This window comes from Doryrhamphus excisus, linkage group LG10 (genome assembly GCF_037039965.1).
Source record: "Doryrhamphus excisus strain RoL-2023G ecotype Guam linkage group LG10, RoL_Dexc_Guam_v1.1, whole genome shotgun sequence".
Taxonomy (NCBI): domain Eukaryota; kingdom Metazoa; phylum Chordata; class Actinopteri; order Syngnathiformes; family Syngnathidae; genus Doryrhamphus; species Doryrhamphus excisus.
In genome coordinates, this window is record NC_136366.1 from 21,348,031 (window position 1) to 21,361,019 (window position 12,989).

The 12,989-nt window shown below is 40.3% G+C and overlaps 1 protein-coding gene across 1 annotated transcript in view; it reads right to left on the reverse strand.

Moving 5' to 3' along the window:
• Nucleotides 1–790: 790 nt before the first annotated feature.
• The window catches only part of il11ra (interleukin 11 receptor subunit alpha), a 31,389-nt gene continuing 19,190 nt past the window's right edge, over nucleotides 791–12,989 (reverse strand). The window contains exons 2-12 of the mRNA XM_058064209.2: nucleotides 12,746–12,842; nucleotides 9,342–9,408; nucleotides 7,305–7,471; nucleotides 6,803–6,917; nucleotides 6,506–6,669; nucleotides 5,608–5,771; nucleotides 5,326–5,470; nucleotides 5,093–5,185; nucleotides 4,165–4,267; nucleotides 3,989–4,068; nucleotides 791–3,506 (exon numbers count right to left, since the gene is read on the reverse strand). Coding sequence (XP_057920192.2) covers nucleotides 3,990–4,068; nucleotides 4,165–4,267; nucleotides 5,093–5,185; nucleotides 5,326–5,470; nucleotides 5,608–5,771; nucleotides 6,506–6,669; nucleotides 6,803–6,917; nucleotides 7,305–7,471; nucleotides 9,342–9,408; nucleotides 12,746–12,842 — 1,194 coding nt within the window. The 3' untranslated portion in view covers nucleotides 791–3,506; nucleotide 3,989. The remainder of the gene's footprint in view (nucleotides 3,507–3,988; nucleotides 4,069–4,164; nucleotides 4,268–5,092; nucleotides 5,186–5,325; nucleotides 5,471–5,607; nucleotides 5,772–6,505; nucleotides 6,670–6,802; nucleotides 6,918–7,304; nucleotides 7,472–9,341; nucleotides 9,409–12,745; nucleotides 12,843–12,989) is intronic.

Below are 12,989 nucleotides of genomic sequence, written 5' to 3' on the forward strand. Positions count from 1 at the left end.
CTTTCATTTTGTACATTTTCAAGTGTAAAAATGGGCTAAAATGCAAATGGCTTTGAATAATCTCAATAATACAGTTGCAGCTGTAATTAAGCTACACCTGAATGCCGACCCACAACGTCACTTCCTGTTCTTACATCCGAAGACATTTATTGCAACACACGCCTTATTCACGTCTGAAATTGCTTATTTTCTCTTGATTATGGGCTCTAATAATGTCTAATAATAATAATGTTCGTATGTGGAAGGGAATAAACAGGTTTTATATGTCCCTAACTAGTAAAATATTTTATATTTAAAATATCCTGACTTAATGTCTAATGGCCGAATTTTTTTTCTCTGCAAATACGACGTCCAGTAAATAAAATAAATACATATATATATATATATATGCCTGCAACTAATGATTATTTTACTTGTTTCAATTAATCGAGTAACTGGTTACATCTGGTTACTGTAGATATCTGGTTACTGTTTTAGAAAACATAAAGATAAGTCCACTTTCATGGATGACTCAGGAAATTTGAAATTATATTTACATTTTTATAAAACAAATATTAATCCAGTACCAAAATAGTCATTAATTAGATAAGATTCATTGTTGCAGCTCTACAATTATTTTGCACATTTTTAATTCACTGTTTTAATTTGCTTGAAGTAAGGATTTTTTTTAAAGCCAAAGCTTACTTGTACTTGTAACACAGAGTGTGTAAATGTACTAATTGCACTAATAAACACCCTGAACTAATCAAGTGTGATGACATGAAGAGAGCGCTTGAAAATGTGATAAAATAGTTTTTTATTATTTTACAGAACCGTACAAGCTTATGGTGATATCTGGCAAACACATGAAGCTAAAAACAAAGACTCAGACTATGTACATCTGCCAGGGTGTAAACCTCAACAGGCACCGCGTGGCATCACATACCGCAGAGGAAAGGCTCACATGACATGATGGACAGTTACTAATACTGCACTTTGCCCACAGAAAAATGTAATTGCATGACAAAAAAATATCTTTCAAATGCAACGGAAGTAAATATTCATTTTTTTCGTGTTTTTTTCAATACACCAAATTGCGTTCTGCTGACCAAAACAACTTAATGTTACAAAAATATATCAGTATTTTAACTATAAAAGGGCAAACACAAACACATGCGTGGTGGTACTTTCTTTGTACTCCACATTGGAACGAATGAGAAATTGAAGAAAAAGTAACAGAGTTTCAAAAAACTGGGGAGGACAACACAAATACACAGCGTACATCCTGATTATCCCAACATTCTCTGATTACAAAACGATTTTTCCTTGTAACCAACGCCAACGGCTCCATGCATTTCCATCCCAATTACGAGAAACTCGAACACAAGAGGGCTTTCCCAAATAAAGAATACATGCCATATAAAATACTTGGCAAAACAAAGCTTCAACTGGATCTGTGCATTACGTGTTAACATAGCTTGAGAGAACATACGGTCGTCAGACTCGCATCGAGCTTGCGTTCCCGATACGGTCATTGACTTCAGTCCCTGGATCATCCATGACCGCACAGCTTCGGACACAACGTCATCAACCGAGGACAATTACAGAACAAAGAAATACTAAAACAGATATAAATTGAGGTATTTTGGGGTTTTTCACGAGCACTGACCAGCACTGATAGACACAGGTCACCATGGCGACCACTATCTTGTCAGACCACATGGTCACAATGAACTGACCCAACCCCCCCTTGCGTGAGGTGCTTTCGACGGGCCTGACTTGAACACATTTTCAGGAAGTTAGAGGTGCAATGGGAACACTAACCAGACAATTTCCCCGGTAAAAAAATAAAGGTTCCTGGAAATGGGGGTGTGGTTACTCACTAAAGAACCTTAATAATAGGTACACAAAGGTTCATCATGGTCAGCGCCCGTGCGTAAAAAGAACCCCGTGTCCAAGTTAGCTATGAGTTGCAAGCGGCTTTCAACACGTTCTACATAGGAAATTGTACATTTTTTTATTTTTTGACTTGACACTTGATATGTCATCAACCTCTAATTACTTTTACACTTGCATGGAAATTAAAAATCCTGCAAAATGTCAGCCATTCCGATGGGATTACAAAGGTATTGCACATGTTCCTTGAGCGCTGCACGGTCACAGCTTGACTCTGCAGCAAATTCATTCAATGAAGAGACGGACTTTGATGATCAGCATCCTCCAGCGAACTAATTTGTTTTCTAAAGTGGGCAACTTTGACGATCCGCGTTCTGCAGCAGCAAATACCTACAGTATTTTTTTGTGTGTTTATTTTCAAAAGATCCCTCAAAATCCTCATAACAAATGTCCTGATTCGTTCACACCCCATCAGGCCAAACCTTGGCAGAAGATACACCCACAAGAACTTCTTTAGCCTTCTAAAAACATCTCTATATTACTGTAATGCCATTCAAAATAGTTGCACGAGAACATTTCCTATTATTACAAGTTATGCATGATCTGTTTTTAAAAATTCATGAAATCTAATACAATAATTCAAAGGGGGAAATACGACTGTTGACAGTAGTAGTACTCCAAGTATTGGGTTTCCGATACCAACGTAATTCAAGTGTCAGAAATGTCTGATATTGCCTGGGTAGGTTTCTGATCAATAAGCCACGTCTCTTTAATGTTGTCGGCTAACGCAGCTAGAAGATTATACATAGTCAAAACAGCATCAGTGAATGCAACTACTGTAGAAGAATATAAGCAAACGCAGCCAAAGCAGCATCAGAAAAATGTGGTTAGAAGAATATCAGCAAATGTAATGAGACGAACATCAGCAAAGATACGTAGCTCGAGGAATAAGCCAAAAGAGCATCAGCACTACAGCATTCACGACACATTCACGGACACACAAAACTTGCAGATGGCTCCAATATCTTACTTCCATTTCAGCCTGATATTAAATCAACAACAATGCATCTGTGATGCTAAGGGTCCTGTGTTGTCCAGCTGACTGTGTTGGCTGATATTCCAACCGTGAGGATCAGTCTCTGGGGTTCCGATATCCAAATCCGTAGTGGACAGGACTGATGCTATTCAAGCACATGAAGTCTATAGAAAATATTGTTGGCTTTGTTTTTTGCATGTCGAGCAAATTGATGTCGTTTTCCTTCTTCTAGCTGGTGGTGTGTTTGTCCCTCTCTTTCATTCTACGTGTCGTGCACTCACACACCTTCAGTGGATGGATGATAGAGGAAGAGGTATCACAAAAAGGAGCATCACCCAAAAGACAAAAAAATGTTTTAAAAAAAATATCAGACTAATACATGGCGTCTGTAGGACTGGAGTTGGTGTCAGCTGCCTTCCTCATCCACCTCACACGGATACGACATATAACAATGTGTGTGTAACAATAGCATGAGGGGTATTGGAAAGAGAAAAGTCTGTACTTGAATATGGGAAGTCAACATGCTGTCATCACGGCCAACTTTTTAGAAGAGCCCTAGAACGGGCTGAAGGAGGAGACGATGTTTAAAACCAACCTGCAGAGAGGGGGGGAGAGAGGAGGCCACATTAAAACATCCATGTACTAAGCAGTGTAAGCACTAGCAGATGTAAATGACCATATATATATATATGAAGACATATTTACAGGCCTCTGTTTCTTGTTTATAGCAACACATGGGTATAATACATACATTTTTCCGATGTAAATAGTTCTTTTCAGATAATCAACTGAGATGCCCTGGCACTGGAATACATTTACAGCAACACACACAAGCACAAGTATGACTATAGGGGTGTTATTATTATGTCCAGAGGGCTTTAATAATGTTGGAACCTTATTTTCTAACTACGAACATATTCCGTTTGTAAATAAGGAATGCTACTTATCACAAATGGGTCTGCAATCAATTTATCGTGATAAACAAAGAAGTAATGACGGATGAGGAATGACTGACTCTGAAGTTCAACTGTGACATGAAAAATCTCCAAAAATAAAAAGTCAAAAGATTTGTCTCACATCAAACTGGCATGGACTTCATCTTGACCATTGAACTGAGTTCCTGTTTGGTCACATGTTCACGCTGCCTCTGTCTCACCCTATAAATGAAAAAACAAACAATAGAATCCATCACCTTTCAGTCAGGGTGAAAGGCGTGTGTTAGTGGATGTGGACTTCAAGTGGGTGCGCCTTACCACACCAAGAAGATGAGGGAAAGGACGGTGGCGATGATAACCACGGCAAACAAAACCAGCAGAATCACCAAACCCAAATGACCGTCATCTTGAACTCCTGGATCTAAAAGGGAAAGGAGACTTTTAAGAAGAAGAAGAGTTTTAAGGATCTAAAAAGTACCAAAAACCTCCATACTATTACAAAATATAAATTGATTGATGCTGACTGACTGAGGACTAACATCTGCTTCACAGATGCTGGAGAACAGAGTGCATCAGTCTTCTCTGTAAGCTGCATCATAGTGCGTGTTGAGTAAGTGCACTTGGAACTGCAGACCACTTTTTTTTGGAGAAGAGCTTCCATTTACAGTCGTCCCTTGTTTATTGTGCTTCATTGGTTCCAGACGTTCAGTGAAGATTCAATATTAATACATTTAATATTTTTGTAGTTATGGTATAGAAAACCTGTTGACAAGCTTGTAAATATTTTATTAGAGCCCTCTAGACATGAAAAAACACCCCTATAGTGGCCTATATTGTACTTCATTTGTCTTTGAAACAGTTTCCTGTAATTACGCAAGGTGTGCTGTGAAGCCGATGCGCACGCTACAAATGCAAAATGATTGTTTTGCAAATAGACAGCAGATTAATGTTATATTTATCCAAATTCCTCGCTTTTCTTTGCCACTCGCGACGCCACAAATTCCAAGTCACTTTTAGGGTAGGAGTTAGCCGTGTGTAAAAATACACATTTTTAAGGCAATTCCAATCAATCCCTAATATTTGCCATATGTTGGTAGGCAAAAAACAGTCAGATAAAAATCCAAGTAAAAGAGACAGTACATGTTGAGAATATATAGATTTCCCTGCCATTGTATGATTCCATGTATTTATGGTAAGGAAGCGGCTGCCACAAATCACCACAAATACATCATTTAAAGATGCTTACTGTGCGCCTTTGCAGTAGAGGTCTCTGGCTTTGCACTGGAAGGCAAAATATAGTCGAGAAAAGTATCCTCTGGAGGTTCAGATGTGGCGTACTCTGCAGAAGAAACACAAAAACACATTTGTCAACTCGGATCAAGTATTTATTGAAAAAGAATGAATTAAAAGCGTGTTTTAAGTAACAAATATATTAAAATTATTATATATTTACACAGAGTCTGAGGATTTTTTTCTAACCTTCCCAAGGCTGAACAAAAAGCAGAGGACTCCAATCACTCCATTGGCTGTCAGAATCCACGTCGTCCCTGGCTCGGACTTGAATCTGATGCAGGTGGCCAGCGAGGGCGTCAAAAATCACAACTGCACTCTCCCTTGAGTAAACCTGATAAGGAAGATGAAAGCATGACACAAATAAGAAGGTTCTAGCTCTAGCTTATGAACAATTGAGGAATACAGTCTTATGCATGCAAGTGTATCAGCACTGTGTACAATATCGCATGTAGAGAAACAGAAACTCACCTCTGACCAGTATAGAGATCCATGTGGTCTGTATCTAATGTGAAAAACTAGGGGAAAATTATCATATTGCTGCCAAGAGGAGGGAAAGTTCCATGAGACATTCAGTCTCTTGGAATGGCCTTCTACCTCCTTTGCCGACACCGACTCTGGAGGGTCAGGTTTCACTATGAAAGGAAAAAAAATTGAAGAATGCTCAAAAGAGATGAATTTCCTACATTTTGCTTGGTATTTTCCTTATTTTGTTTTTTACACAATAATAATAATAATAAACAGTACATAAGACTTTGTGGCTAAACTGTGTGGCCAACATGCTCACCACTCGGCTACCATGCTGTCGGGGTTCTTATTTTGGAAATTTTTGTCATAACTGCCTGTTAACAACCTTCTAAATACAGTTCAACATAATTAAGATCACTCTTAATTATGGCATTAAACAACAACCCTTTAGACTCGTATTTCCTAATATAGCGAACATAGTAAAACAAAATAAGCCATTTAAAATATGAATAAGAGAGTCAAGCGTGATGCTTAAGTGTCTCACCAAACATTACAGGAACATTTCTGGCACCTAGTGAGGAGTGTAAAATACTAAGCTAATACACAGTGAAATATTAGAGCTGTATTTCATGTTGTCACCACCAGGAGTCGCTGATTTCCCTGTCTGAAAAATGTGTCCAAGCATGAGGCATTGCATAGGAATGTTCTGTCTTATGTATTAGATATTCTGTCTAATAACACAATATATGTTATACAATATATGAAAGTGATGGTGGGAATCAAATGGTGTTTTATACACAACAGGCAAGAAGAAATCATTCCACACACAGTAGCACTGAAAGTGTTTGACAACACAAATAGTACATTCTCAATATATACTTTATATACGTATCATACTCACAAAGCTGGTGCAACTTAAAGCGGGCTAATGTTGTCTCTGAGCCAAAGGCGTTGGTGGCAGTGATTCTCAGGGTGTGAATAGTCAGCCAGAAGGCTGGGTGATCCACATAACAGTTGTGGTGCACAGCGTCCACTAAGCATGGCTGCCACTCCTGACCAGTCCCCCTTGAAAAAGACAAAAACGTTTTTCATTTACTCCAAAAGGGTCAAAGTCCAACATCAAACTGCAAAACACCGCCACCAAGCGATGAAGACAAAGATAATATGGTAGTGGCTTGTTGCTGCAGCTGTATTTTACCTGAAGGAGGCGATGTACTCGACTGGAATAGAGGTATTTACTGATTCCATCCAGGAGCAGCTAACGTGAGTGTGATTAGGAACTCGACAGGAAATGCTCAGCAGCCCAGGGGGATCTGTGGGGGTGGAAAGGAGTCTGAGGTAGTTCCCAATGTATACTGGAACCATGTGAAGATATAAAATCTTGGAGACAAGTGCACACGAATGCCTGAAGTCACCATCAGGAACAAGGGGTATCTAATAATATGAAAAACTCTTCCTGGTGCACCTTGTCCCTCAAAAGGAAGGCCACTTTGGGAGCCATTTCCTGTTTGACAGTCACAGGAAGCAGAGGCCTTTGTCAATGTGGTTGTGATAACGCCAGTTTCCTTGGCAGTGACAGAAATGTCCAATAAGGGGTTAAAGAAACACACGTATTAAAGAGGCTAATGTGTAACGAGGTTGCTGAGCTAAATTGAAGCGATTCCTTAATGAGAGCCCAGGCGAGACACGACAACACTTACGGCCCAGCCTGAGTTTGACGGCGTGAAGGAGGAGCCCCTGGTTGTCATAGCAGCTGTAGTTGCCCTGGGCTGAATGGCTGACGTGCAACAGGACCAGGGATCCATTTGATGTTACTTTGTGCCATGGCAACGCTGGGCTGTTATTGAGATGCCACACCACGGGTAAGCTGGGGAGGGACATGTTATTAAGCCATAAAATACTTCACTTACAGGAGACAGTCCTATTAAATTATACCCATTCAGTAATGTCATTTCAGAGGAACCTTGGTTAGGGTCATTACTGTAATTTCAGGTGTATACTATTTTCTTTCAACCCTGTGGCTCATACAGCGGTGGGGCTAATGTATGACTATGTTCTAATCTCATGACATATCCGATATTTCAGAGGTACTACTAATACTGTGCCACCTGCCAGTCCGTGAGGATCAGGCAGCGCTTAAAAACTCGAGCTTATCAACCCATTGGAAGGAAGTCATTACCCAATATGATTCACCTTACAAAAAACTCATCACACAGCAACTTAACATTGGAGGCTGGAGGTCATTAACTCAAAATAACAGTCTGAAACACGGTGTCATCTTACAAAGAACGCTAAACCCATCACACAGCAACTTAACATTGGAGGCTGGGGGTCATTAACTCAAAATAACAGTCTGAAACACGGTGTCACCTTACAAAGAACGCTAAACCCATCACACTGCAACTTAACACTGAAAGGTCAGCTAGGAAATATACAAGTACCAATGCTAATTTAACATAAAGCCTTAAATTAACTTTTCCAGGTAACGCATTTCATCCAAGCAAAGCATTTGATTGGTGCCTAGGCTCTAGACTCCTCTGGTGGGCAGAGGCAGCATTACAGCACCTCAGCAACCGTCCATCCATCAATTATCTATGCTGTTTGCCTCCCAATGAAATAGTTTACTCGGACAAAATGCATAATGGCAAAATGTTCAGAGCTTGTTTTTTATTTTTTCAAACTCAGCACTTGCATATTTCCTAGCTGTCCTTTCACTGTTAAGTTGCTGTGTGATGAGTTTAGCATTCTTGACACCAAGGCGTTCCCAGGCCAGCTGTGAGACATAGTCCCTCCAGCGTGTCCTAGGTCTGCCCCGGGGCCTTTTCCCGGCTGGGCATGCCCGGAACACCTCACAAAGGGCGTCCAGGAGGCATCCAGACTAGATGCCCGAGCCACCTCAACTGACTCCTCTCGATGTGAAGGAGAAGCGGCTCTACTCTGAGCCCCTCCCGGATGACTGAGCTCCTCACCCTATCTCTTAGGGTGAGTCCAGCTACCCTACGAAGGAAACTCATTTCAGGCGCCTGTATCCGCCATCTCATTCTTTCGGTCATGACCCAAAGCTCATGACCATAGGTGAGGGTGGGAACATAGATCCACCGGTAAATTGAAAGCTTTGCCCTCTCTTTTCACCACGACGGTCCGGTACAGCGACCGCATTACTGCCGAGGCTGCACCGATCCGTCTGTCGACCTCACGCTCCCACTTTCCCTCACTCGTAAACAAGACCCCGAGATACATAAACTCCTCCACCTGGGGCAAGACCTCATTCCCAACGCGGCGGTAGCATTCCACCCTTTTCCGACTGAGAACCATGGCCTCTGATTTGGAGGTACTGAGTCTCATCCCAGACGCTTCACACTCAGATGCAAACCGTCCCAGTAAACGCTGAAGTTCGCAGCCCGAAGAAGCCATAAGAACCACATCATCTGCAAATAGCAGAGATGAGATTCTAAGGCCCCCGAACCGGACTCCCTCGACACCTTGGCTGCGCCTAGAAATTCTGTCCATGAAAATTGTGAACAGAATCGGGCAGCCTTGGCGGAGGCCAACGTTTACCGGAAACAGGCTCGACTTACTACTGGCAATGCGAACCAGACTCCTGCCCCGTTTGTACAAGGACCAGATAGCACGTAGTAGCGCGCCACCCATCCCGTACTCCCGGAGTCATTTTGTCCTCTATAAAACACACACATGGAAACATGATGGCACAAAAGCAACAGTTGGAAATTCCTTACTTAATTTGTGACTTCCCACATGCCAGTGTCACATTGGAATCCAGGCGTCCATACTGCACGTCTGATACTGCAAACACAGACATTACATAAAACATTAACGCACATTCTTACCTGCATGCTGACATACTGCGTCTGCATGGTGTGTATTAGCGTGATTTAAATGTCACGCTTCGCAGTCTGGCCACAATAACATCACCAAACAAGGTGAGCGGTCTCCACTGTGTTTATTTGCACTGAAAGTTTGTCATTGTAGACATTTACAGAGCATTACTTCGTATTTGAAAAGCCGCTTTGACATCAGTAATAATGAACATCAAATGTATTTGAGTAAGTTATTGTGTTACTGCAAGCTCTTCAAGTGGACAGCATTCAGGTAATTATCTTCATAATGAATAATTAACTGTCACGACAACACAACAAAAGGTTGCAACAGCAGCATTAACACAACGTCCTTGCCAAAGGGACACATTGTTCTCACTTCTGGGCTCACAAATAAGCAATCCCCAAACCAACAGCCTGTCTTGTTTGATTGTTTATAACCTTTGTTTGTCCCAATTTAAAGGCTGAATTTGGAATACAGTGGAACCTTGGTTAACGTCATTCATTTATTCCAGACGGTCTGACTCTCAGCGAAATGAACACAACTACATAAATTCATTTTTCCCATAAGAAATAACGTCAAACCCATAAATGTGTTCCAGGAAGCCAAAATGCTAACACAAAACATGCCATAAACAATTCAAAATGCATGTACAGTAAATACATACAAATGATGAATGAAAGGGATAAATCAACATTTAAGGATATTTTTACATTCACTGAAATGTGATTATTCATGTGTATTTCTTGATTCCAATAGTGTTACTCAGCTCAGTAACTCAATGGACAGTAACTGAACAAGTAAATGGAGTTTCAAGCGACAGCACTTTAATAAAAAAGTTGAAAAACACTTTTGAATTGTATTGAATTCAAGAAATAACTCATGACAAAACAGGAAGGTGGTGTCTGGTTGCCACTTTGCACTCACATCAAGAATCATCTTCAATGACGGTAAAAGTAACCTTAAAAGTTCATTTATCGAATTAATTTGTCATCTGTATGCATTTAGAATTGTTTCAATTGTTTGAAAATATGAGGCAAAATTGTGGCATACATTTTTGAGGCAACATGAGGCAGGACGCTAACAGAGGTTCCACCGTTTTTGTCTGAATTCAGGCGCAATTTGCATATACAGTAAAAAGGAGAGACATGGAGGCCATTATCAGTGCAGTCAAAACTGAGCAGAGCATTCAACTTAATTGAGTTATTTCTGCTCCAAATCACAAAGACAATTTTCACACCCATTCTCAGTGGCGCGTAGTCTCCATTTGGTGCTAAATTGTTTCGAATATAGTAAAAAAATGTGTTATACTTTTCTATTACATATTCAGTCAGATGGTATAGCCAGATTTGATGCCAACTAAGAGCAGTGTATCGCTGAGTAAATATTTATTTTGATTTTAGTCATTTACCAAGTGGATACTTTATATCCTGACTATGAAAGCATGTGTGCACTGTGGATGTTTAGATTGCCACATGATATGAAAGGTTTCTTTTACAGTAGATCTCAGGAAAAACATTCAAAAGGCACACACCTTTGAGACACACTTTCATTAATTCACAACCACAGTCAGCTTTTTGCAAGCCCCGTGCTATTTGCTAAACTACTATTTCCCCCAAGTTTCACTTCCTTGCTTTTCATATGTCAGTCATCTCTACCTTCATTTGGCTGAGATTTGAGAGACACACTGGTAAAAAAACAACAAAGTCAACTACTTACTAAAACTTGCCGTGTTCTGTATCTTCCTGTGAAACTGAGCACCATATGCATTGCAGACTCAGTGTTTAATCAAGTACGGCTGCTCAATAACCCGCCATGGGGCCACAGAAAGTTACCAATGCCAGTAATTTGATTAAAAAAGGTAAGAAACATATATATATATAGGTTGCAAATCTATTACTGCATTTCTCTAGTTTAGTTAGGCTGAATTTGGTCGGTTTTCTACATCAACCCTAGTACCGAAGGAAACTGCGACACAGTGAACACAATCAGGACAATTCAGCCAAACAACAATGGAAGAGAAAACCTCAGCGTCCAGTTGCAACAGTTCATATCTCTCTCTCAATACTTTTAATAGTTTTTCATGTATGATTTCAGCTACACATAACGCATTCCTTACCCCCTCTGTGTGCGCATGTGTGTGTGCAGTTCCGACAGGCCTTGGTGTTGTGCAGAGTTGGCTGCTTTGAATATGTGTATTCATGTTTTATTGGCAGTAGAGCACATTATTCCCCAAACCCGCAGCGTTCCGCTCATATCTGATTCTGCCTCTGGTAAAAGGGCCACAGCTCACGCACAAGTATCCAACACACACATACACAAAACCACACACATATGCATTTAAGTGCTGGTCTCCATACAAGCATACTTTCTCACTAGCGTATGTGCAAAAAAAAATTAAAATCAGATGGGTGGGGAGACGCAGAGATTTCAAGTTCAATGAAACTCAGTGCTCCTCAAACAATAAAAAAAAAAGGAGTCGTTATGTTGATGGGAAGGAAAAACAGTGACAGTTTTACTCCAAGGGCTAAGGGCCAGCTTTCTTATTGATGAAGTGAATATTTCAGCCTTGGCTTGGTGCAGATAAGGGAGAGAAAAATTAGAAACATAAGACACTAAGAAAGGAGAAAAGTATCTTTGTAAAGATGGCAGATTAAATCAGGGCTGTCCAAAGTGCAGCCCTAAAAATACAATTAAACAAATAAAGACTTAATATTAAGAGAAGTTGAAATATAATATAACAAAGTATTAAAAAAAATGTAAAAATGTGTTCTTTGTCACTGATAACACCAAGCTCAGAGGCAGGCTGTTCTTTAACGGTACATGGCTTGGATTAAAAACAATATGTAAAATCCCCTTTGCATCCTTTGATTTTGCAGTATTTGGGTACCCCTGGATTAGATTATTATTAAGGAATCGGGAAAGGAAAAAAAAAATCAACAATTGAGTTATTGTGGAGTGAGTACAAATGGGGAGAAAAGACAACATTGTGGTCAAACAGAATTAGAAAAATGTTTTTCCTGTAGTATGTGGTGGTGTTTTATGGTGTTTTTCAAAAAGAGAAACCGTACAGTGTAACCAGTTATTTTATTCTAAACGCTGGTGAGTTTCCACCCTCTTTTCCCCAGCAGTTGCTTCAGCTCCCATGGGTCAGTGGCACTAAAATAGCTCTTCAGCTTGCTCTGCGCGTGTGTGTATAGAATGAACAGTAACGTCTTTGCATGCAAATGCATTTTTAAATATGACCTTAAGATAAGAGGATGCCGTGCATGTGCTGCTCTAGGTGTGTGCCTTTGTACGTTACCTTCACTGGTCCAAATCTGAGCACCACTGAGACACAGTGACCAAGATAAAAACCAGATGACTGTCAGACTCCCAGGACCGGGCAAAAGACCTGGCATCTGGAAAGATACAGAAGGTATAATCATGAAGACTTACTGCAAAGACTAACGAGTCTGTCTGCAGCTTTTTAGAAATGACATCAATGGCAAGGGCCTTTTGGCTGCATTATTTTCATTCGCTCATTCATTCATTTTCGACTTTCTACA